Consider the following 27,039-nt stretch of genomic DNA (forward strand, 5'->3'; position numbering starts at 1 on the left):
GTTTTTCTTCCCTGTCCTACATTTTTTAAAGAAAATGTTGGCAGCATGTTATATGACGGAAGTGAGAGCTGTGATAGATTTAGGGCTGCTTTGTAAGCCTTTAAATATATTCTCTGTGTCTGATCCCTATGAAAGATGTGTACTGGCTGTGTTAGTATATCATTTCAGTGTAATGGCAGATTTAAATAACTACATAAAAGGCGGAAATAAGCACCAGGAGAATACACGCCTCATCTAGTTTTCAAAAAGGATGTTTAGTCTAGATGAAGCTAACTATGAGCATTGGGTCCAAACATACCAGCTGAGACAACAAGGAGCATCTATGGATTACCCTTAAATATGGCTAAAGCTAGGAGTGTGAGTGAAAGGGAAGAAAACTGAAAGCATGCCTGTCTCCAAGAGAAGGTAGGGGGCCTGAGAACAAAGGCACTTACTAGATCAGTGGTTGTACTAGGGCAGGATAAAGCTAATTCTGAACTGGATTTGCTTATAATCTGCTTTTCTCCATCATCATTGAACAATATTTAAAGAAAGCTATTTGGAGATGCCAAAACGATGTTTACAGCTGGTAAGAATTCCTGGATCTGTGCCCAGTTCATTCTCTCGAACAAGTACAGTTACAGTGCAGGGTACTGCAGAGCAGATGTAACAGTGGAGGGCCCATCCCTGAGTGCATTCATAAGCCTTGCCCTTGGCTGGGGCACCCTGCTCTTGGCCTGAGCTGTGCTCCAGGAGGACCTGTGCTCAGCCATGTTGCCCAGACTTGGCTGGCTTTACTTGGGGCCTGACTTGTCACTTCACGTGATGGCAAAACTACTCCTGTCCCCAGCCCTGCTTGCTTTGCTTGAAGGCAGTGGGTTGGTGTGTCATCTGGAAGGCTGACCTTCCTTCTTGAAGGGGTCCCAGTTCTGCTGCTACCTAATGGGGAAAGTCACTGATATGACTGAGTCATTCTCACCTCATCTTTGAGTGCAGAGCTGGCAAAAGGATGTGGAGTTCAAAATAACGTACACTTCTGAAATGGTAATACAAAAGGAAGGTACACACCAAACTGGCTTGAGTTTATAGGAAAAGAAATGAGATGAAGGAGAATGATTAAGTTAAAAAACAGAATGGAGTCAAGAAGAGGAGGGAGTGTAGGTGTAAAAGCCAATTAGCGTAAGGCTTGGGACATAACTGCGGAAATGTACAGCAGGAACATTTCACAAGGAAATTTCTGCTTGTGGCTTGCAGAAGCAGATGGGAGCAGACAGCAATGAGCAATTTTTCAAATTCTTTCTAAATTCAAAGAATTAAAAAAAAAATCTAATGGGCTTATGAGGTGGGAGGGAAGGAGTGAAACAGATAGTAGCTCAGAAGGGTTTATATATAAATCTATGTAAGTACAGCTGGAGGATTGGGATGTGGGTGAATGTGCAGCAAAGGAAGAAGAGCCGATGTGCTTACAGTTAGTGAGATCTTCATGTCAGAACAATCATATGGTGGCCCACTCTGGCTGCTGGCATTTCCTGTGCCTTTTCCCTAAGAGGACTGTCCATGCAGGAGCTCCCTGGAGAGTCTAGGGAAATGGCTCTACACGTGGAAAAGGGAGGTGAGTGCCTGCAATTGACAGTGGGCACCCAGGGACCAAGGTCACACTGGTGGCTCACACTGGTTTGGACAAGTGAGGGGCAGTAGGATACAGAAATCCTGAGTATCACAGCAAATGGAGAGGTTCCACATGAATGGTGATGGCCAGAAAACAATGTTCTTATTATTATTTCTGCTGGTATTTTACTCTAGTAAAGAATGTCTATATTGATTTTAGTTTAGTCTCAATGGATGTTCTCCATTTTTTAGATGGACTTATGGCCTGGGATTGTGGAACTGAAAGAGTTGGGGGACTCCTACAATTGCTTACTGCATAAATAGGTGCATCCTGCCACTAGTGGTGCACATTAGTTTCCCAGGGCCCTTGGAGGCAACTTGGCTTGTCATAGAGCACCTGGAAGCCTGCCAAGCCAAATGCTGTTTCCTTCACACATGCCTGCTATCCATCCAAGATACCCTAGATATTGTTATGAAGAACCCACACTTGTTTTAATTCTCTGAATACTCATATCAAGGACATGGCAAATAGGTATATTCAGTCAGAAAGCAACTGGCAAGACCACAAACTCCTAAGAGAGAAATGCGGGCTTCCTCTTGGTGCTCTGTGATAAGTCAAAGCCTAATTCAAGCTGGTCCTGGTAGGCAGCATCAGTTTGTATGTAAATGGTTTCTGTTGTGTTTTTGGTCTCCCAAGAGGATAAGTATCCCTGGAATGCTTTTAAACATGGGCCAGTTCTTTTCTTGCCAGCAACCTCTCTGTGTCAGAGCAATGCAGTTTGCTTGCATCTGACAACATAAAATGTCTTTTGCATTTAAAACAATTAAATATTTCTGTGCTGTACTTTTACAATGTCCGTCTGTTCTCTGTACTTGCTGCCCTTTGGGAATTCCTCTAACTCCATGGCTTCTTTCCTTCTCAGCCCACTGGATGTAACAGGGAGACCTTTTATATTCTGGGACAGGCTGGGAGCTTCACAAGGACTGCAGTTGCCAGATCACGCTTTGGAGAAGTTAGATGGAGAACACAGGATGAAGCAGTGGATTTGTCTCCAGGATTAGAAGAACCAGATGGAAAGTCTAGGGATGGAATCTGGTATATGCATTGAGCAACTGTCAGATTTGCCCTAGGCTGACTGCAAAGTAGAGCAGCAGATTCCCAGCTTCACCTCTTCACCTGAACCAGCAATGATTGGATGAAATAGATGTGCTATGTAGAGCTGGAACAGGTTCAACACTCCCAGCCAAGATGGGCTCTCTCACAGAAGATATAGTCTGTGAAATCTCCCACGGTGGTATCTTAGGCTTCATCCTTGTATCAGAAACACCTTTAAAAAACAATATAGTACTTGAAATTTTATCTGCTGGGTGACACCTTATTTTCCCCAATGTTTATACAATATACTATTGATAGGGCCAACCTATCCATAGTTATGTATCACTATTCTCACATTTCAAAAGACAAGAACTGGAAACCCTGCTATCTGTACCATGTAGATGAAATACCTGTGCCAGTGTGTCTGGTTAAGAAAGGAAGTGCTGTAAAACTATTCCCGGGTGTGTGAAGCCCATTTGCAGGGATCAGAAGGCAGCACAAATGCAGAAGTCAGAGCACTGACAGTAGGCCCCCCAAAATTGCAAAGATGGTATATGATGATATATTCTTTAAACAATAGAAATGCATAGAAATAACAGGTGGCAAACAAATATTTGTTGTGGTTATTATGTTGAGACAGACTAGACTGGCATCACCACTAGTCCTTTATTAGAAAACTTTACATGCCTTCTTTCAGAGTACTTCTCTCAAGCATCTCTGACTCCTTCCCTCATAGGCAGCTTCACACAATACTGGCTCCTCTTCTTAGAGGCAGCTCCACACAGCTCTGACTCCTCCTCTCACTCTGCAAGTTTCCTTCGTTGTGACTGGCTAAACCCCAACCCGTCCCTTTCCGGGCCACCTAACCCTGTCTTTCCCCCACGCAGCGTCTTCTTATCTGTCCCTTGCACGACCACGTGTCCCATATCTCCTCACAGCAGAGCCAGCAAACTCCATCCCAAACTGCAGCAGACTCCAGATCTCAAGTTCCAACTCGAACTGTAACTAGGTGGCCAGCTAGCCCACTCTTTTATAACACCTCAACTAATTGGGCACACACAGGTGTTTCCACTCTCAGTAATCAGCACATCTGTAATTCATCGGGAGAGATTGCCTTCTGTACTATCCTTTCAACCTATCTTCCCACAAATATTGGCGGCAAAATTAATCATAAAGGAGTTTCAGAGCAGGGAGAAATACTACATGGCTGTAAAAAGTGAATTCTCTGTTTTTCCTTGTTAGGTTAACAGGCTTTGGGAGGATCCGAAGGTGCTGCTTTTCCCTTACGATTGCTACTTCATCACGGGCTGGGACAGAATAAAGGCTCATTGGAATTTACTATTGTCCCGGACACTTTTTAAGAGGAATTTTATTTTGTAACTTTGTCCCACGTCATCGGCATTGCACCGGCAGATGCTCCTGTGAACCATCGGTACTTCGGCAGCTGTGCCAGCTCTCCGTACCCTTCTGTTCCGCTCCAATTCTCGCGGTGTTTCCCCGGCGCGGGTCGCGCCCGCCCTGCCCCGTCCCCACCGTGGGCACACACGGGACGCGCCGCTCCCGCGCCACCTGACCAATGGCAGCCTCCAACACGTAGGCCTGGCCCGCGCGGGCTGGCCGCGGCCAATAGGCGCGCCCCATGCAAAACACCGCGCCGGGGAGAAGCCGCTAATTGGCTCCGTCGCAAGGGCGGCGGGTCGCGCGCTGGGCCGGAGCCCGGAGCTGGCGGCGCAGCCACCGTGATGGGGCTCGCTAGCCCCGACACCGCCTTCTCCGGTACCGGGCGTGTACCGGCTTGTGTCACGGGAGTGGCTGAGGCCGGGGCAAGGGAGAAAGCGTGAGCGCACCGAGGTGCCGTTCCGCTACCTCATTCATTAATGAGTCCCAAGTTCACATACTCGCGCCCTCAGACCCGCCCCGCCGCCGTTTCTGAGGCGAGGGCCGGACTGGGGTCTCGCCGCCGGCGCGGGATGCAGGTCCCCGGCGACAAAAGGCGCGGGCCGGGAGCAGCCGCTGAGCATCCCCGCCCCGGCGCGCGAGGATCTCCCCACGCGCGCCCCCGGGCGCGGTGGGCGCGCATGCGCGGGGGGGCACGGCGCGGGCCGGCGGAGCGGCGGCGGCGGCGGCCGGGGCATGTCGGGCGCGCGGGGCGGTGGGCGCGTGGCCCCTCCCCTCGGCGAGCGCGCGGCAGCCGCTGCGGCGGCGGCCGCGGGAGGAGGCGGCGAGGAGGCGGCGCCTGTGTCGGCGCTGGAGGTTGTGTCCTTCCTGGGGAAGCTGCTGTGCGCAGTCGCGGCGCTGAAGGCGGCTCTGTACCTGCTCCGCAGAGTGTGCCTAGCGATGGCCTGGAAGTCGGGCGGCGCCAGCCACTCCGAGCTCATCCACAACCTCCGCAGTGAGTCCCGGGGCGGGGGCGCGGGCGGGCGGGGCCCCTGGGCTGCGGGGCGGCCGTTGCCGGCCGCCCGGTGACCGTTAGCGACCGCGCGCTCCCGCGGCGCCCGCCCGACCCGCCGCAACTGTCACGGGGAGCGGCACCGGCGCCCGGCCGCGCGTGTCCGTCCGTCCGTGTCTGTGTGTGCGTGTCTGTGTCCGGCCGGGGGTGTGTCCGTGCGTGCCCGGGTGCTCGGGCGGGGGGTGTGTGTCCGGGCGGCGGCCGGTGTCGCAGGGCGGGCCGGGCTGTTGTTGCGGGAGGCAGTGCGGCGGGCGGGGTGGCGCCGATGGCGGTCCCGGAGGGGAAGCGCCGTGCGGCGGCCGCGGCTGTTCCCTGCTCGCCGCGTCGCCCCCTCGCCGGCCCCGTTCCCGCCGCCTCGTCCCCGTCTGCCTTGTGTGAGCTGAGGCGGGGCCGCGGCGGCAGTGCCGGAGGGCCCGCGATCCCCCGCACGCACCGGGATCGGCTCCGTCTGCCTTCGCTCCGGCCGGCGGGCGGCGGGACTGCTGGTGTCGGCGGGCGCCCTCCGGTCTTTGAGGCCCGGGCTGAACAACGCAGCGGGAGCCGCCCGGGTTTGGGAAGCGCGCCGAAGAGGCCGCGGCTGTTAGTGTTGGGTGAAGGGGGCGTGTGGCGGCAGTCCCTCCTCCCCTCTCCCCGGCGGGGTCCGGAGTGGCTCCGCTCGAAGGGGTGGGCTGGGACCGTAGGGAGAGGACGGGAGAGGAGAGGAGCTGTCGGGGCTGCGGGCTCGTGCTGTGACAGCCGAGCTCTGCGGTGTCTGCCCGGCACCGGGCGCTCCCTTGTGCTCACCGAGGGTTTGTGCTGTCCCCGTGCTGAACGCGGGAGGTGCTGGGCGGGCGCTGCTTCGCCGATGTACTTCAGTACATCCTGAAGCCTGCAGGTCCTGAGAGGACGGAGACGCAACACCTTCTGTATTCGGAGCTTGCATTTTTCATATTAGAATAGAATTAACCCCTTTTAAATATAGTGACAGTGTCTCTCGTCTCTGCTCCTGGCCTTTTCCCTTCCTCAAGTCTCTGTCCTAGATGTAAAAGGATGTAGATTTGGAGCCTGTATTATGGTAGTTGTCTCTTATTTCAGTGATGCTATAAGACCACAGACAAGTTCAGCTGTGTGCTTTCCTCGTTATTCTGGCCATGGGAGAATCACACTTGTTTTCTCTTTTTGCCTTTTCTCTGCTTATCATCTTATCCTGTGGTCTTTTCCAGTATTTTCTTTTGAGAACTATCACATCCAGCAGAATAATACATGCTGAAGTAACTTCCAGTTCTCCTGTAAAAACTAGTAATTATTGTGGAGTTTTTCTGTTTAATAAATCGATAATAACTTCTGTAGTTACAATTGTTGCAATGCTTTTTTTTTTTTTTTTTTTTTTGTTCTGCAAGTGAAAGGGCTAGAAATACTGTTTATTGAAATACTGTTCTCTTACACAGCAGGGAAAAACTTTCTGACATAGAAATCAATGTTAAGCTCCAAAATACATCCAAAAAGCAATTATTGCCAGAATAGTCTATGGCGCTCAGAACCTGAAGGCAAAACCAGTTTCTTTGTTGCAGAAGACAATGACTTTTTCAACACATGGAAACTGTTTAGGGCATTGCAATTAATGATGACGAAGCTAAAAACCATTGTAGTTAGTATACAGGAATAGTTGTATAAGAAGAGGAAAGTAAAATAGAAGCACTCAATATCATAATCTCAAAGTATGCACTGATGGTAATTTCCTGGAAAATTACAGTCTGTAATTTCCCCCACTCTGCATATGCATGCCAAAATGTTTTGAGGGGTGTTAAACAAGGAAATAGCGGATTGGCAATAAGGAATTGTGGAAGCACTGAGGCCTTTGATCTTGCAGCAAGATTGTGTTGTCACCTTCAGTGTGACTCTGGTCATGTAGGGCTTTATCAGAGCAGAGCAGCAGCTGAATTAAGACCATAACTTTCAAGTTAGAGTTCCTCAGGTAAGATGATACCTTGTTGCTAAAGTTGGGAACAGATTTAGAAGAAAGTACTGTTTAATGTGATACAATTCTCCCAGATATGTTTCAACAAACTTAAAAATTATTGGTTATGTATATAAAATGTTCCAGAAAATCATTTTAGAGCAGTAGATTTTCCAGTCTCTAAAAACAGCTACATAGCGTTTACAGCATTTTATGCTAAAAGTAAGAATGCAAATTGAATGAGGTTAATTTTATGTTGTCCAGTGTTTGTCTTATGTGTAACTTAGTATATGTGTGTGTAATGTAGTGTACATTTTGCATAACTTAAAGAAAATAACGCAGGTCGTAGTGGCACAGTATGGTTTCTTCTGCAGCAAATCCTGGTAGATTCTTGCTGCTGCCCTTATGCCACAATTCTTACGACTGTTCTTGTAGAATTGCTTGGTGGGAGGCAGTGCTGTAAGACTGGGTCACTTTCTCATGACTTATGAAACATCAAGATTTAAACTCTTCAATGTCTATAAGCTGTTGTAATATCATGGTTAGAGAAGCAGTGAACTTGGTTGTGGGTAAATGAGGGCTGCGGAGAATGGGAACTTATTAAAGTGGTTTTGCTTCCAAATAGAAACATAATTGGAAGATTCCTGTACATTACATGTTCTTTTCCTTTAAAACAACTATAAAGATTATAATTCATTATAAGTTGTTATTGACAGTTACTAGTGCTTCTGCTTTGTGGCAATAAAGTTTTCCATTTCATGACATTCGCTTTACTACTCACTTCACTGTTGCCTTAACTATAGAATTAACTTTTCTGTAATGGTAACAATCATTGTGTTAGGGTAGTGACAAGTGATTTTGGGTGTTTGCAATGCAGATTTAGGCAATTATTCTTCATAGGTTTTTTCTTTGCTGTCCTGTCTTAAAAGGGACAAACTAATAAAGAGTGCCCTGGAACTTTGCATATTTTTCAGCACATGCTTAGGGACAAGTAACTTAAGAATGTTGCATTACATCATTTTGTTGTTTTGATTTTTAACTTCTTGTTGCATTGTAAACATGTTTTTGTGCTGTTAATTTGAGGTGTCATAGATGCGCAATTTGGCATACACGAAATAAACTTGTTTAAAACACAGTCTTCACAATGAAAATGATGTCCTTGTATGTGCTGATGCTATGAGGTATTCAGCTGCCTTGTTTAAGTGATTCTAAAAAGTACTTCTCATTTTTTTAAATGAAAGAGTGGTTCTTTCTTCATTAAAGCCGTAAATATTTTTCACCTTCACAGTCATTATTTGAATCTTTGCTCCTTCTTAACTGAAAATGATTGAACATGTGCCTTCAAACTTGAGTAAACTTTCCCCTAAAACATATTTAAAGAAAGATCTTTTAGCAGACCACATTTCTAGAAAGCAGGTTACTGTAGGGTTAGAAATCATGCTGAACACAGAAGTTTTTGCTTGTGTTTAAATAAATAACTCTGACAGGAGTTTTTTAAAATTATGAATCTGAAATATCGAGGTGCTGAGGAAGGAGGAAAAGAAATGGTGAGTTATTTACTGTTGTTTACTTAGTTGAAAAACTACTGATTCTAAATCTGTAACATTTTTCCCCTCTCTGTACTTTCAGCTCTCCACTGATAGGTCACTATTAGATCTTTTCATCTTCTGTCTTTCATACTTGGGCTTTTGCCAAGTCCTCTTACTTTACATGTCATAATCTTAGAAATCAGTTTTTCTTTCCCACCTGAAGGACAGAAAAATTGGTTCCTTGTCCAAATCACAAGCAATCAAAGTTCATTAAGTTTCCTTATTGCGCCTTTTTCCTCCAGTCAATGTCATGCTGCCATATGACAAGCTTGCTTTTCATATTTCTCTGACCATGATGTGTCAGTAGTGTCTCTTGAATCCACATTTCTTAGTGAAAGTGAAGGTGAGTTAACTTGGCTGTGGCTGAAGTTGTTAACCATCTGTGGATTTGTATCTTGCTACATTCTTTTACCTTCCTCACCTAATAAACTTGTGTTGCAAAAGTTAGCAACTCTAATTTACAAGATTCCCTACAATTTTGCACCTCATATAAGATTAGATTCTTAATTTTTCAGTGTGAATGATGCTTAAAATCAGTATCTATTCATATATTATCAGGGTCTGGGAATTCTATTTGTAAACATACTAAAGGTATTTCTTCAAGTGTTTTAATTATTTAGATGTTAAATAATTAAAAATTGCATCTTGTCATGCTTTGTCATGGTGAAAGCTTATCTGCAATGAATCTGCACCTTTGGTGCAGGTTTCTGCTTGCTGAGGACACATCTCTTTGGAAACTGCCATGAGTGGGAAAGCATTAGATATAGTAAGCCTAAGCTAGGTCCAGCAAGCAGTAAACATTGGTTTTGTTTTGTTTATTTTCCCCTGTCATGCCTTTTCCCTTGGTTTATCCAAATCTCTTCTACATCTGTCTGATTTTGCTTAGGGAAGAGTAATGTAACTTGGATGAACACAAAGAAGGGAAATGATAATGGAAAATTATACAAAATTTAATGACTCCCTTGTGCAAGCGCTTATGATGCTGCCTGTTGTGTGCATTCGGTGACCACCCTTTCCTTCATCATAAATGAATTGAGGCTTCAGTGTCTAAGCCTTGTAACTTATGAGGTAGTGAAATGGCTAGAAAGTGAACTATTTTATTCAATTAAAAATTAACACATCCACTGATATGTTAATTTAAGAATATCTAAAATTTCTTAAATTTAGTTCATGTCTCAGGTGGCAGTCTTGAAATCTGTGATGCTATTTATTCGAGCATTGAGATTTAAAAAAAAAATTTGTTAGCACGTAATTTGAATAATTGCCTAAAGGAGTGGCTGTGAAACTTCTTTATTTTAAGTATTTGTAAATGATTTGCCCATACCAGGGAAATGTTTTGAAGGAATTTTGACACCCTTGATCTTTTAAGAGGCAGGCCTTCAAGTAAATCAAGACAACTAAATATCCCAGATAACAGGAAATGATAACAGAAAGTAAAAGACCCAATCTAAATTTAAAAACATACATCGTGTTTTATTGGTGTGTAAATTAAGATTGTGTTCTTAACTGGTTCTTTCTTGTTAGCATGGGTTTTTTTTTTTCACTTAGTGTTAGACAGGGTGTCAATTTAATGTTAAAAAACATACTTATACTTTTCCAGAAACTCCAAAAATTCAGTGCATCAAAATCCAAGTCCTTGATGATTCGACAAAAAGAGGGCATTTTTTTGCTGATTATTTATCACAAATCTTTATAGCTCATAATAAATAATTTTAATTAAAAATATTTAGTTCTTTTGCTTGATTGAAGATATATTTTTATTTTTGTGTGTGAATATAATGGCATTATATTATTTTTTTCTTGGTCTGAAGCTGCCTAGTAATCCATAGCAAAATTGAAATGATACTGCAAATGTGTCCAAAACAGGTCTTTACTGCTGCATGTAGGCATTTTTAAAAGAGAGAATCTCCTATCATTATAATTAGTATAACTCTAAGCTTTTCTTTTAATGCTACTGTTTTTTTCATCTTGATGTAGTATCAAGAATGAGCATGAGTATTATCCCTCAAAGTCATGTTCTTTAGTGCTGCATAACACGTTAAGTAAATAATTTTATTAAATTTTTTATTAGGTTAATTTTATTAATGTTTTAATTTTTAATTTAAATTACCAACATTTGGCAAAAACTGAATTCTTTTAAAGCTTGAGATCAGTAAACTGTGGACTTCTCCTGGATTGGCTGACTTGTGAGTTACATTTTAGGACTTCAGAACCTGAATACTTCTATTGTGAACTTGAGCACAAAATAGTTTTAAATGCTTGCACTGTTGAAATACAGCTTCAGAAATTCTCCCGAATTTCTGCTAGTAGGACAGCTCTTTGTCATTTTGTCCCAAGAGTCAGGGTTATATTTTGCTGGTCTGATTTTCCTCAACTTCCGTGTAGTACTTAATGAAACCACCTTCATAATAACAAGCTCTTCATGTGGTCTAGCTGCTGGTCCTAACAGCATTGGCTTTTCTGAAAACTGCAGAGTGGTAGCATGGAATCTGCTCAGTAAGGTATGAGATGTGCACCATCTGCCTTTTTTCCAGATCTGCAAAAGCTGTAAGTAGTTTTGCCTCAAGCCTTACTGTGAAGAGAGTTCCCTGTCTACCTGTCTGATCCAGCTAAGTTTATCTTAACCTCTGCAACATTTTTTCATTATTAGGGATGGTTGTTGCCAGTTTGTATTGAACTCTTCCGTTTTGACTTTCCATGTGATACATGAGTGAAGTTCAGCCTTCTCAAATGTTGAGGGATTGAGGAATGCTTGGAGGTTAACGTCTCCCTCATCAGCATGTGGGTTTTAAAGTCATTCTATGTTTTTGCATGCTGAAACCAACCTTAACGTTACCTTCTTCTTGCATGTGTTCCTCAAAGTTTCTTCATTCAGCTGCTGATACAGATTTAGACAAAATTAATATAACCATTATGAGAAATATGAGTACATTACAGAGAACTTCTGTGCAAATCTGTGTGCTGTGTTAGCATGCCTTTCTCCTCCCCTGGAGAAGAAAAATGGTTAATACCAACTTTACAACATAGGCTTACAGTAGGAGAGAGCAATACAGCTGTGGTTTAAATGTCTAAATTAGTTAACTGCAGACTTTCAGAACCATGAAAATGAAAACTCTTACCCATTACACCAAAGTGGATGGGTTGTTTTTGAAGGTGATTCTTACGAAATAGGGAAGGAACACTACCTTAAAGTAAAAGTGAAATGTTGACAATAAGTTTGTATTTAATTGAAGCTTGAGGCTATGTACTAGTTTGTTGTGTTGAGCCTAGCTTATGATTCCCATGTTGTTTTACTTCTGCAGGTTTTGAGTAACACTTAAATGGTAATTGAATATTTATTATTACTATTCTTATTCCCATTATTTTTGGTTTCTGTCACTTTGGAATTTTCATGGGACTTGATATTTGTTTCATTTCTAGATTAGCTCTGATGGACTTTTGCTTTCCTTAGTCTTTCTGTCATTGTCTCTCTAAACGATAGACTCTCAAGTGATTCCTTCTAGTGAACTGTATGCAACATCCTGTTTGGATAATGTTTGGATATTATGAATCCAAATCACGGTGACAATAGATGGGCAGCTGAATGTTTGGGGCAGATAGATCTTAAATTATCAGCAAAGCACGAGAAGTTTGCATGTATGAGCAGTATAAGAAACACTAGTTTACAAACACCTGCTTTCAATTTCTTTAGCACAAAGAGCTTTGTATGTTTTGGGTCAGTGTCCGTTATTGGATCTTAGGGTGCTGATGCATCACTTCTTGTTCTAAGTGCTTTCTTTGTGTTCATGCTTTGCAGTGAAATCTTCCTATGCTCATTGCTTAAATAAAATTTTATTAACTGAGCCACTTTCTTTCCTATCTTTTTTCTTCCTATGCTCAAACAAAAAGACCCTGACTTAAAAAATGTCAGTTGATCAGGTGCTTATAACCAACAATCTTCACACTGCTTGCAGATCAGGATGTGGTTCTGTTCCAGCCCATTCTCTTCTGGAAAGCTGCTAGCTGGTTTGCATGGGTCAGATGGAGACTGTCATTTGACAATGTCCTGCACTATATCCATGTCTTTAAAAGTGAGAAGCATGGATTAGATGAATGGACTATTTGATAGATAAGGTTGGGTGGTAGCACTCATAAGAGTTGTGGTCAAAAAGTCTATGTTCAAGTGTAGACTGTGACGAGTGCAGTTCCTCAGGGACTGGACTTGTAACTGGTGTTGTTTAACATCTTTGTCATTGGCACTGACAGTGGGATCGAATGCACCCTCTGCAAGTTTGTGGAGAGCAAACTGTCCTGCATCAAAAGCAGGGTGGCTAGCAGTGCAAGGGGGTCAATTCTGCCCCTCTGCTCTGCTCTGCTCTAGTGAGACCCCACCTGGAATGCGGCATCCAGCTCTGGGGGCCCCAACATAAGAAGGAACTAGTTGACCTTTAAGGTTTCTTCTAAACCAAACCATTATATGATTTGTCACATAAGTAATTTTAATCTATGTGAATGAATCTTTTGTGACATAAAGCTGTATGTGCTTTGTATCATGCCTTAAGATCTCTGTATGATTTTCAAATTTCACTCTTTCACTGAAAATTCATCTTCCTAAGTGAAGTATTCTGCAGTAGTTATGGAGAAAGTAATCTAAGAAGCCGAACTATGTGGGTGCTGAAGTAATTGCACAGTAAATGGTTTTGGGACCTGCAAGAGCATTTTTTTAATACATAAAGTCAGCCACAGGAGGAGTGTGAGTAGGTGGTATGGTTTGTGTAGTAAGCTTGTGTGCTGGGTCTTGTGGCAATGACACATCCTCTTTTCTGATCTGGAAGCCAGTGTTGGTGTAGTGTTGACTGCTAGTATTTTATGGTTTGATTAGAAACATGTTTGATCTACAGTCAGGATGCCATCAGTGAGGTAGGCAATTTTTTGAAACATAAGCATTTCAGTAGTGCATTTGTTGCTAAATAAAAAGATAGGTTGTTTACTTGTTGCAAGTCCGTGGTGGCTTTTCAGATTCTTCTTTCCTTGCTCTCTGACAGCCAACTGCCCAGTTTCCCAGGTTACATTCAACAGTAGTATATTCCCACCTTCAAGTCCAAGGACTGCTCTGAGCTCTGTTCCTGTTTTCATGGTGTTATTTGTGGAAAAGAGGCAGACCAGAGAGAGTTTTCAAAACATGCTCCAATTATGTCAAGTTGTCATTGCCACAGCCTCTGCACAGAGTAACTCTTGAACTTGGCAGGCAGTGCTCCACTGTTAAGTACTTACTTTTTGGCTTCAGCCCTTTGAAGCTTGGAAGTTGTGCTGATATAACTCTGGAGTTTTTTTGAGTTTACTTTTTATTTCAAGCTGTCAGTGTGTTTGTGTATTATCCTTTGCTTGTAAACACTTTAATATCTGATTTGTTTGCAGTACAAACTGATTATCAGTCTTGAAACCAGTCTCCTCAAGGAGAGTTTTCTCTGCACATTGTAATTAGAAAGAATATTCTATACATTTAACTGTGAATTATTTTCTTGCAATATACAGCTTCGTTTTAAGATTTAGAAAATATTTTTGTTAGCATTTTATTAAGAGTTAATTTATTTTTTATTGCTTTGTTTTTTTGGTAGAGATGCATGAAATTAGAATGTCTTCTTTGCAATATAAGCTTCTATTATTGGCTTCTTTAGGGGATATACTTATTTTCTGGGCTTAACTGAGAATTTGATAGAGACATGTTTCAGACAGAATTAAGATCCTAGCAGCTGGTCATCTTGGGACTGACTATTGCAGGAAAGAAATTACTTTTTTGGAGTTTGGTACCTTACAGTTGCTGTGTTTCTCTATATTCATCTGTGAGGCTAAGAAAAAAATCTTATTGTTATCAACAAAATACAAATTACAACTAAGTCAATATTGACCTTACTGTTTAGGGCTTGATTGTTTTTCTTAATTCCCTCCTAAAATTTGATGTTGTTTCCATTGTATAATAAACAAATTTGAAAAGCAGACTTAATCTATGGAGGGATAGCTGAGAGGGTGTTGTTTGTTTTTATGAGGATGGAGCATTATTCAATAATTGAAATAAACGATTGACAGCAGATTCAGCTTCTCCTACAGGTTCTGCTGGTGACTCTGAGTATGGGTGACTTTCTTCAATTCTTATTTACTGACAAAAAAGATGACAATAATCAAAGACAGTACAAGAGTCAGCAAAATCTCATGATTGTTTGCTGAACGAGAGCATCCTGAATGCTCAAAATCTGTAGAATATTAGTAGTTCCTGTTTTCAGGGTTTTTTTTTGTAATTTGCCTGTCAGTGTAAGCATCTTATTTGATAGTTGTATGTACTTTGTCTGGAGCTAAGTTTTGTGAAGTTAGAGAAGGTTCTTTGCCTTATCACAGGGCCCTGCAGTTGCACTTCGAAGCTGGAAGCTTGTTTGGAGATACTACTTAGTGATTCCTAATGAGACTGTAAAAGTTTGATTTCTTGGTTTCTATGCTTTGTTCACAGAACTGCTATATAACTAACCCAACTAATTTCTCGTGGTCAGGGAAAGCTTTTTTTTTCTTATTATTATTCTCTATTGTTAGTGCCAATGTGTTAATGAATGATTTGTTTTCTTTTGATACAATTTTGCTCAGTAAGTGAACTTATGCTGCAAGTGCCTACTGGCTTAGATTTGAAACCTTGGATTGAAATGAGCTTCCTTTAACTGGAGCTGCTGTAGTATTCAGTTCAAAGTGAGGTCAAAGAAAAGGATATGTCTAATGTGTGGGGACTATGAATAGAGTGTATGCTTTTTCTGGAACCTAGAAATATTTCTAAAAAATAATATATTTTTAAAGGAATTTTTTTCCTTAAAATTTTCTGTATTCATTTTGCAGTTCTATGTGGTACTTTGTCTTCAGACCAAAAAGGAATGTGATCTGAGGAGTTATTTTCCTTTCTGGATTCAAGTCTATGTTATATATGATACTTAATTCTGGACTTAGTTAGTAGATAAGAAAAAAGGAAGGAAAAATCCCATGATTAATAGGTGTAGTTGGGAGCACCCAGTAAACAGTCAGGAAGGTCTCTGCCAGAGTTAGCCCAGTCCTGAGCACAGATGCATTTTGTTGGGTTAAAAAACCCACTGGTGCAACTTCAGGACAATCGTACACAAGTTCCATAATCTAATTTTCATGTTTTGGGTTAGATATTAATGGTGCTCAAATGATGCAGTTTCGCAAATAAATCCTTGTTTAAAGAAAATAGTTAATGAAGCAATCCATCATTGAAATGTCAGTTATTTGTAGTTTATGTCATCTTTTAATGCAAGTAATTAGTTAATTTCTTCCATTTGTTTTCCAAAATATTCTGTTATTTGTTAATGTGCTCTTCAGCACTTAAAAAAAACAATAGAATTATCAATGTTAAAAAAAAAACTTAAGTAACACAGCAAGGAAAAATAGCTGCCTCTGACATTTTACATGCATGTGCATTTATATTTTGTTTTGAAAAGTGAAAAAGATTTGGAGTGTTTTGATATAAAAGCATTTTGGCCTCAGTCTGCCCCAGCATAAGAATTCAGATTTAGTGGGAGTTTCTTTACAAAAGAATTTTTTTTCTTTGCTAACACAAGACAAACAGATCTGGAAACTAAAGTACTGAGTGATGATGCTTCAGTTTCACATTTCTAACTTGCTTTTGTATATTTTTCAATAATTACTCATATTGCTTCTTAGAAATCTGAAGTATATTTTGTTTGGTGTGTATAGTAGTACCAATTTCTTACTGACTATATTTTCAGGATTCATCAAAGGTCTGCATGAAGTTTGGTTTTCCTGGGGGGTAGATCCTTGCAAATGGTTCCAGAAAAGCATTTTTAACTGCTGGGAAACTCTAGTTCAACATTCACTGGCTTAAGGATCGTTTGATCTCTGGACCCCACATTTAATTTTGGTATCACAGAAGGGTTTGGGCTGGAAGGGACCTTTAAAGATTATGTAGTCCAACCCCTGCCATGGGCAATATGATGAGGGTAAGTGTTAGTGATCTGTGTAAGGTACATGCTTTCTCCCAGTGCTATGACTATGTTAACACATTTCACAGACTTCTGCACTGAAACAATGCCTTCATTTTCGTATATTTATAGAAAATGGAATAATCAAAACAGACAAGGTATTTGAAGTAATGCTGGCTACAGACCGTTGCCACTATGCAAAATACAACCCTTACATGGACTCTCCACAATCTATAGGTAAGAGCATCTTGAAAAAGTGATTGAGATTGTTTTCATTTATGTGACTGCGACTGCTTTTGTCATTTGTGTGTTAAGAATGTGAAAATAATTTCTTTAATTTGGAAGGTTGTTTAGTTCTTCATCAATTTATTCCTTACCTTTTAACTAAGCTTCAATTTCTTGCAGAATGTGGTTGGTATATTTGGATACATCAGGTAGAGAGGTGTTTTTCAGAGAATATTAATATGTGTAAATATATGTAAATATGTCTAAATATGTGTTTATTTTTCAAACCTCATCAATTTGTGATGATGCAGCTTGTAGAAACATTTATGATTATGGTAGTTTATGGTAGAAACATTCCCTATCTTTACAGAAAATATTCAGTTGGGACGAATGCAAAGTTTCTTAACCTGTTATGTGAAATCTTTAAAAATAGGCTTTGAATGGGAAGGTCTACTGATAGGACAGTTTCCCATCCAGGTCCCAGTTTTATCTTTCCAAGGCAAGAGAATGAGCTATGTAAATGTGTAAATGTGCTAATTTCTTTTTTCTTGATCTTCTCCCTGCCTTAAATAGTACGTGGTGAGTGAATTTTATTAGGATTTCGTTAGTTGTACAGGAAAATTAAAAAACATATTAAGATACATACTCAAAGGCTTATGTATTTTTACAAAAACAAATATAGGTGAGTGTTCCTCCCATTCTTATAGGTGTTTGTTCTCATTTGCTGTTTGCAAAATACACAAGGTTGTTCTCCAGATGTTCTATGGTTGCACTACATGAAACTCAAACTAACAAATTCAGGTTTTTACATAGGGATTGAGTGAAAAAATAAATTACATTGCTCCGAAAGAAATTACTCTTCTGAATTAAACCTACTTGCTCAATGTGTGATATTCATTCAGTGTATAGTGACAAAATGAAGATTATAACTGAGATCAAAGATAGGCTTCTTTTTTTTTCCTATTCAGAGCTGACATAGCATAGCTTTCAGCTGATGAAATGTAACTCACTTCTCATGTAGAGTACCTGTGTAACTCCTGGGGTGTGGATGTTGTACCCTGAATGAGGGTGACAGTGAAGGTGTTGCACTTTACAGTCAGGGTAATAAAGATTGCAAGGTTGCTGTCTGAACAACAATGAACATCTTCCATTCTCTTGTTTTACAGGTTTCCAAGCAACAATCAGTGCTCCACATATGGTAAGCTTTAAACCTAGGTGATTAGTATAGTGATTTTATAAATCTTTCTAAATAAAACCCTAGTAAAATAAAAAACCCTAGTAAAATAAAACCCTAGTAAATTTAATGAGCAGTTGACTGCAGTGACACTTCTGTAAACGCTACTAGGAGGAAGTAGATCAAGATTTTCAATGAGGGGTAGTGGGCCAAAAAATGCAACATAGGAAATTATGATTAGTTTCTAGAGTTAAAAAAAAAAGCAAACTTTGGGGGTAGTTAAGCACTGAAACAGGCTTTGCAGATTGTGGAAATTCTGTTCTTTGATACATAATGAAGCTGACTGAACGGGGTTCTAAACAGCCTAATTTAAAATGCCCGTGTATTGAAAGAGGACTGGACCAGAAGATTTCTAGACATCTTTCCATTGTAAATTACTCTGTAATTTAAAAAATCATAAGAATTCAGGAGTGAATGACACTGATTCCTACAGTATGGTGCTGCTGTAATGCCTTTAAATCTTTGGACAGGAAAAAAATATGTATCGTACTGAGTTAGAGACTTTTTTGCTAAGTTGTTTGAGACCAGGGTGAGTGTTGCAGTTGGGATTTCAGTGCATGCATCTAACCCGTCTGTGTTTCTCTATATGAGATAAAAAATGAATAGAAGCATGTATTTTGTCTTTGTGATGTTTGGAAAGTGTAAAAACATAGTAAAAATCTGCTTTTCTTGACTAAAACTGTGTAGTTGGCTTAGAATGTACCTAGTTATCAACATAAAAAATCAGGAATTTTGTATAGAGATGTTAACAATATTATTCAAGAAAAGACAGGGGAAAATAAGTATTAATTATGCTTCAGAATTTTAAGTTCCTTAAGTCATTATTTTTCCAATGCTTAGCTCTAGTAGTGTATGAAGTGTTGGAGCAGAAAGGTAATATATCCTCTAAGCAAATATTAACAAGGAGCATTCTGGCATAGAATATGCTAATTATTTCTGTTTTCTGGGTGGGATGGATTAAGCTGAAAGAGTGTGGTAATGGCTATCTCCGAAACATGAAAGAACAAATTGTTTTTTCAGTGTGCAGCCTAAGCTTAGTTTGTGTACTGGTCCACCACGTAGCAAAGCAAAAGTCGTCAAGTGTGTCTATAGACTACTGCATTACATACGTGAGCCCAGCTATCTGCCTTTGTAAGAGACAACTTCTTTTTCCTATTCTTTGATTCAGCAAGTGTGCAGGTAATACAGGAGGTAGTTTTAATAGCCATTTTCCTTGATGCTCTAGAGCTGCCTTCTTCTTTTGTAATAGCTTATTCCAATGCATATAGCATAATGATAAACTAAATTCTTTACTGGCCATGTACTGCCAGAATGGTAAGGGTCACCAGACCTAAGGAGAGATAAACTGATTTATAGTGTCTTTCCCAATACATAAATAGAGTCTGTGCTAGAAGCTTGAAAGGTCAGATGAGGATTTGTATATGGATGGTAAATGATGAAATTTGTTGGAGCTAATGAAATAACAACAATTATATCATGTAGTTAGCTCCTTCCCTTCTATTTTTTGTAATAGAAATTATTCTGAAATTTCTTACACAAATGCTCAGGGCATTTCCCAAAATCTCTGAAGAAATTAGCATATATTGAGTAAAACAGACACTTAAAATAATTTAAAATTTTCTCTGTCTTCTCTTAGCATGCATATGCACTTGAACTCCTGTCTGATCAGTTACATGAAGGAGCCAAAGCACTTGATGTAGGATCTGGAAGTGGAATTCTTACAGCATGCTTTTCGCGAATGGTGAGTTATTTAGTTTAATCACTTGATCATCAGAGCTGCTTGAACTCAAGTGTAACTCTGAATTACAGGGCCAAAAAAAGCATCCTTTGTAGTCGAGTGAAATATATTATACAGAAAATAGTTTACTCTCCTGGGTATGGTTGGTACCTATTTCTTATGGCAGCTGATAGTAGATGTTCAAGTTAAATGGTCCAATAAATTATGTAATGGTGAAAAAACTGCCTAGCAAGGAAGTTTAGGGGTTTTGTATTGTTTTGGGGTTTTTTAAATGAATGAATATTTTAGTTGCTTTATATCCTGAAGGAGGATGATATTTGTCTTGAGCAGTTCAATTTTTGTTATCTTGTGTAGCTATGGATATTCTCATTGTGATAAATTGTCATGGATTCTTGTTATGATGAGAGCTTAGTGAGGCGTAAAAAAATCCTATTTCCACAGGGAAATATCTTGTGTATATATATAAATTGTCTTTTAATTTAATTGCTTTATTTTCTTGTTATATTGCACAAGCATTACTAGAAGTGTCCATTTAACCTTTTATAAGTTAGAAATTAATTTGAATTTTACATCTTTGCGAAGTAACTTAATCTCAGTTGTGTTATTCAGCCTGTATCTAAAGAATTTTATCTGTTCTTCTGTATCTTACATCAGGAAAAAAAAGATGAAAAAGTTCGGATTTTAGTGGCTGTAGCTATTGTATTGTTAGACTGATTCATGAAGAGGAATAATAATCAGTTCTTCTTTCTCTATTCCAGGGTTTTGTAATTGCTTTATGATTAGTAGAGACCTTCATTAAACTGCCAGCTAGATTTTTTGTTTTGTCTTTCTGCAAAGTTAATTTGAAATGTGTTGATACGTATGATAATTTCTCATTTAGGTGTCTTTCCTACGTAGTTTGTTTTCAAGCACCAATCTGAGTCTGTGATCACTTCTGTTTCCCTGTGTTAAAAATTAGCTGAGAATGTTTAGGACTGGGCAATGCACTTTCAAAAGTATTAGGTTTCTAAGTGTTAGATGCAAAATTTAAAAAAAAAAAAAAAACCAAAAAAAAAAGTAGTTGAAATAAGTTAAGCAAACTCTAAACCAAAGTTTAGAGGAGATCTTAAATGGCACTTAATTCAATTTGCTGCCTGTTATTTTTGGTCTGTGAAGTCACTAATCAAATGCTAACATCGGAATGCCAATCCTACAACATTAAAACTTTTGTCCAGGCTATATGTATTTCTCAGTGAAGTTATGAATGCATAAAGGAATAGCCATTTTCAGTAGGACTTGCTAAATTATGGTTGCTTGCAGACGTGTCATGAAAAATTGAGTAATGCTTTCATTCTGCTTGATAGCACTGCTGACAGTAACAAAAACTTGAAAGAAGTATATTATGGGAATTAATGGCAGAGTGTTTTGCCACCAAAATTCAGCTAGGAATGTGCTTTTTGTGACTATGCTGAAATTGCTTCTCAGTCTACTTGAGATCTAGAACTAGTAGCTCACATTTGTGGCACAAGTGCCTCAGTGCCATATAAATGACAACTTTACTCTTAGGATAATAAGAAATTCATTTGTTGTACCTCTGGGAAAGCTTAATATTTACTTAGACTAGTGAAGTATCTTTAAGATTGTTTGGATTTTCACGTTAAAATTCTGTGATAAACTTATCTACATAGCTTGCAAAATTAAGTTTATTTATGTTTGAAGGTTGCTGGCAAATTAAATTAATTACAGTTTTCATCCTGTCAGTACTGAATTTATGAAAAGAGTGGGGTATATTTTTATTCTAAACATGGAGTTTCCAAAAAATTGTGCCATCTTTCTGTTGTCTCAGTTGCATGTGCTTCACAGTTCCAGGGTAATAGACAGAGTAATTGATGAGGGCTCAGAAATAGCATAATGGGCTGTCACATGCAGAAGGAAGTTCTCTTACTTTATCAGACTATTTAATCCTCTGACCATTTTGCTAAATTTTAATTTCTGTGATGTTACTGTTTGGAATATACTGCATCTTTAGTCAGCTTGTAGTGCAACCAACTGCCAGGTATTCCTCCGAACAGCAATCCATGGCTGTCATAGTGAAAACTTGGTCCATAGTGAAAACTTGGGGTGATGGTCTTCCACTCAAAAAAAAGCTAACACTGCTCTTTTAATCTTTTTAACATAGGATTTGTTCATAACAAAAAAAAAAAAAAAAAATCCCCAGGATTGCTCTTGTGTTCTTTGAGCTGGATCCTGTTAAAAGTGGTCAGATTTTTGAAGATTTTGATTGCTTTTTAATGTTTTTTTCTGGACTAAAGACAAAATTCAGGAAGAAATACCTGTAATGGACAAGTTTTGGTAGTAGAGTTTTTTGCCTCTCAGAATACAGAGATTTTGTGACCTTTTTTGAGTTAAGAGCTCTCAGAAGTTCCACTCTTCCTGTGGAGGAGAGCTGTAAATCTGAAAGTAGGTTCATGAATGCAAGGGTGAATGGAAGGTAGTTTGTCCCTGACTGATAATTGCAGCATTTGCTTCTGAAAGAATAGGACTCCTGAGATGATTTTGAATAAAAATCACGATTTAATCCTTGAAGTAAGGTCTTCTCTAGAAAAACCTTAATCCTTAATAAGTTTTGTTCAGTGTGAAAGGAGATCAGTTTTAGTCTTTGCACTTGACGTTGTTACTTTTTATTGCAGTTAATGAAAACAAACATGATCAAATTCCAAGAAGAATTTCTTCTAAAAATTCCAAGAAGAAATCTCCACTAACAATAGAACACAACTGAATCACATCTCAAAAAGATCACTGTAACAAATATTTATAAAACTGTGCAGACACATTTAATTATCAGGTGCTTCTAGCAGTCAGGATTTGTCATTTCTAATAGTAGTTTTAATAACATTAGAAAAATATACTTCCACTTTGCTGGGGTTTTTTTGTTTTTGTTTTAGAGAAATGAGGTCAGGAAATATAAATACTCATCCTGTAAATAAAACTAGCAGAAATTGTTCAACTATATATTTTTATTCCAGGTTGGTCCCAAAGGACAAGTTGTAGGAATTGATCATATCAAAGAACTAGTAGATGACTCAATAAATAATGTCAAAAAAGACGATCCCACATTGCTGTCTTCAGGAAGAGTGAAACTGATTGGTGAGCATCAGACTGATATACTTACTAATTAAACTGATATTCTTTCTAGCAGCTGGTTGAAAATGACTGAATTGGATGTTATTAAAAGTTTGAATTTAAGAAGTTAAGAAAGAGAAATCAAATGAAAATTTAAAAAATCTAAATTGTCTTTAGGCCTTTGAAAAACATTATCTTCCCCCAGTTTTCAGAATGTGATTTCTGGTGATCTCAAAGATTATGTAATCATTCTACTAGAAAAGGTTAACAGGGAAGTGGTTTTTTGGGTGAAGATACATGCTGAAGGTCTGTTATGTTATATTTGCTATTTAAAATTTGGGTTGAATTCGCAACTGTTCTTGAATAAATACCCTGTCATCTAAATTTAGGTGTTTTAACAAAGCCTTCACACTTCTAATAGAGTAGTTGAGAAAGCTGCATGCAAAGATTCAAGTAGAAAAAGTACTGGATTGGCAGTATGCACCACTGAAGTTTATTTAACTTGTTTTTAAAATTTACAGTAGTTTTTTATTAGGGAAGCATTTGTCACCAAAGTACTTTAAGTCAGTTAGAGTTACTGAGGAAATAATGCCCAAATAATACAAGGACAGTGAATTATTTTAAATAATGGTTTATTACTAAAAAAAATATTTGGGGGGATATTTTGTTTAGTTTTATTGTTTTTTTGTTTGGGATTTTTTGGTTGGTCACTGTTTTTCTTAGAAGATGCAAGGCTGGCAGGAGCAAAGTTTCACTCAATTCAGTAAGTTTAAAAAAGAAGTTGGAGGTCTGGATATTTCTTTGAGGCTTCTTACACTTGATGATTATTATGTGATGTTTGGCTCTTAGCTTAATTACTATTTTGATTCTTGGTCTTTTCTTGTAAATGAGGGACTTTTCTAAATGTTTTTAAAATAAGTTTATCAGCATGTATGCATGTATAAAATGTAATGTATCTTGCTGAGAGCACATATGTCTCAGAACTTTTTAGAAAAGAAGATAGACTGCTAGGGCTGTAGAGGGGGAATGAGGGAATAGTTTTCCATTACTGCTGTACAAAACCAACTTTGACTTATGCTTCTGGTCATTCCTGAAACAAACTCTGGTGCTCTTGCAAGTCTAGAATTCTAAGTAAACATCATTATCTATATTATTTTTGACTATGTAGCAGGGTGACTAAGAGACTTGAAAATAGTTTTGTTGTGAGGTACATTTTAAAAACATACATATGGACAAGTAATACTTCTGTGAATTAGGAAGAGAAGAATGTTTCAGCTGTGCTGGGTTCCTGGGAGCTCTTTGATGTGGAGCAAGAATCCAAACAGCTCTTTATTTAAAACAAAAAGACAGCAACAGAAAACCTCTCATCCCAAACACACAAAGAAAAAAGTTGTGAAAATGGTTGATTGATGATGAGAGCTGTATGAAATAAGACCAGGTGTGTCAGTTGTTGGCTTTTCACAGTGTGCTTCAGACATTCTACCCTGCTTTGTCATATACATATACCATAACTGCATTTGAGGGACAACAAAATTATTTTGGGGTGTCTCAGTAGAATTGCATTGAGAGGTTGGGAGTAGGTGTACTTGGATTAACACATCTTCGTTAGTCTGTGGGTCTTTTGGCTTTTTTTATGGCTTGATTTTTGTTTCCTCTTAATATCAGGAGGAAACCTTTGAGCTGAATCTCTCAAGTGCTTCTACTTCCCACTCCTTGGCTCACATGAGAGTACTCCTGGAAAGCATAAAATTTGACTCCTTTTGGATGAAACTAGACAAGATTATGTATTCCAAGAAGCAACCAAATATGTTTGATATGTGGATACTAGAACAGTAAGACTTAGGATCTAGACTGCAATGATTATCCTGAAATGCATATGTTGTACAGATGCCAGGTTCTCAGCAAAAACTTTGGCTGTACAGATCTGCTTCTATTGTACTGCACTATTTGCTGATGCAGCCATAGCCAGCGGGGATGAGGGATTCTAAATGACTGAGGGAGGTAATTTTCTTCTGGTTTTGTGCTCATGCTACAACTCTGTGTGAAACAGGCCTGTATAGAGACACTGAAGGCTTGAGTACTATGATCAGCAGATCAGGCCTAGATTTATAAACAAGCTACAGAGCCCTTTTGTATCAAAAAGTCCTGGCATGTTTTCCTTATCACCACCTGCTACCCACCACCATGATTACTTCTCTAACAGGCTGTGTGTAACTGGACATCTGAGTAGGATAGGTGTCATTATTCAGGATGTAAACACAAGCTGAAAATTTGGGCTGCTCTTTCCCCTTGGACATTGAATAATATAATAATTGAATTACATTGAATATATGAATGCTAACTTAACTATTTTTTAAATCATCTGAATATCTAAAAGTGTGTTGCCATTGTGGGTGGATCTGTAACCATAAGAATTTTTGTGGATTTTAAAAGGGAAGAGCCATGCTGTGCCTGATGCATATGAAGGAGCATGATTTTTCCCCGACCTTTTTGTTAGGTGTTAGCTATTGATTCTAAGAGCAAAGGGGTTAGGTGTTTTTGGGTGTTTACTGCTGTTAGTAAAGTGATAAGATGTGCAGAAGTCACATTCAGACTTTTCTGGAGAGTGCACTAGGGACATTTATGTCTCAGAATACATATGCTCTTCTTCAGAAGTGACAGCAGTTTCTTTCACAGCTGCTTCTTCAAGTTGGCAATCACCCTGGAAATACTGGAACTTTCATTACTGGTGATCTCTGTTGCCATCTGACTTAGTGGAAATGGTGATCAGTTGGGATGAGTTCTCTTGAAGCACTGGTACCTCTTGCTTGGCAGCTTCTGCTTGTGGCCCTTGGTTGAAACTTGTGCTGATCAGAATTGATGATATGAGTATTTATGTCACCTCTAAGAGGCTGCTCAGCTTCTGAGGAAATGTGCTCTCTTGAAGAGCATGGGTGCAGAAGGTCTTTTCCAGGGTCATCTTTTAGGACCTTATTAGAAAGATGACAAAACACCTCAGTTTTAATTGTCTTGAGGAGCTGTCCAGGTCTTCCTATACTGTCTTGAATACCTAAGGGTGTTCTTGCTCTCCAGATGACCCTCGTTATCATGGATGTCAAAATGAAACCTGCTGTGGTGACCATGTATTTTTCCTGCCTTGTGAGTTGTTGGAACACAAAAGCTGACAGATTTGCAGCCTCTGACTGGGGCTTAGCACTTCTTTTGACTCTTTCAGTATTAATTAACTTGATTTTGGTAATATTGGTGTTTGCGCAGAAGTCAAAGCTCAGCCCGAAGATGAGAAACCCCAAATTACTTGTGCTGACGAAGGATTGTGCTCATTAACCTCCATGTTTTTCTTCTTGACTGATTATTGGAACTTCTGTAATCACAGAGTATGAATTTCTGGATGGTTCAGCCTCATTTTTTATATTTGTTCTAAATAACTCTAGAGAGAGCCTGCCTAACTTGCTCTGATTTCCTGTTGATTTTCTGTAAATACTGTGGATGTCATATTCATGACATCTTCTTTCAAAACTTAACTCAGGGTCCACTTTAATTTGTCACATTTCATTGGCTTAAAAACCCAAACCTGTTACACTTTCCTTCTGCATAACTGGGATGGTATGAGACATCTCTGATAGGGTGCTTATCCATGAGTTCTCCACCAAAGCTGAAGCAGCACTGGTAACCTCTGAAAACCTTATTTACTCCTAGCATCTTCCAAGCAGCCACCTGGAGCTTTAGACCTGGCTCTCTGTGTTAGTCCAGTGATTGTCTGCAGGAAGATCAGTGAAGCCCATCTGCTGTAACTTGGGGATGTGCAGTGGTTACTGCAGTACTGCATTAATGTATGCATATAGGTGTGGGCTTTTATTCCAGCTGGTAGTGCAGTTGTAAGCATATAGTCCATGGGAACACTTCCTTTGTCTTTTCCTCACCTTTGGAGTCTTGTGATATGTGCTTCTGACATTTAATGCTTTGGTCTTATGATTTGCCTTATATTTGGGAATGGTGTGCATGAAGACAAGGCAAAGCGAAGTGTTTGTTCTAAGAGGGCAAATGAGAGGGGAAACTCGCCTACACTGGAATTGGTAGGGCACATAAACACATTAGTATCTTTTCTAGGTG

The 27,039-nt window shown here is 39.6% G+C and overlaps 1 protein-coding gene across 2 annotated transcripts in view; it reads left to right on the forward strand.

Annotated features, from left to right (window-relative positions):
- Positions 1-4,802: 4,802 nt before the first annotated feature.
- Positions 4,803-27,039, forward strand: part of PCMT1 (protein-L-isoaspartate (D-aspartate) O-methyltransferase) — a 35,340-nt gene continuing 13,103 nt past the window's right edge. The window contains exons 1-5 of one of the 2 annotated variants that reach the window (XM_056486452.1): positions 4,803-5,075; positions 16,763-16,867; positions 18,022-18,053; positions 19,726-19,830; positions 22,833-22,953. In XM_056486452.1, the coding sequence (XP_056342427.1) occupies positions 4,817-5,075; positions 16,763-16,867; positions 18,022-18,053; positions 19,726-19,830; positions 22,833-22,953 (622 nt within the window). In that variant the 5' untranslated portion in view covers positions 4,803-4,816. The remainder of the gene's footprint in view (positions 5,076-16,762; positions 16,868-18,021; positions 18,054-19,725; positions 19,831-22,832; positions 22,954-27,039) is intronic. The other variant, XM_056486453.1, reaches the window with a different exon arrangement.

Source organism: Oenanthe melanoleuca, chromosome 3 (assembly GCF_029582105.1).
Source record: "Oenanthe melanoleuca isolate GR-GAL-2019-014 chromosome 3, OMel1.0, whole genome shotgun sequence".
In the NCBI taxonomy this organism is placed as follows: domain Eukaryota; kingdom Metazoa; phylum Chordata; class Aves; order Passeriformes; family Muscicapidae; genus Oenanthe; species Oenanthe melanoleuca.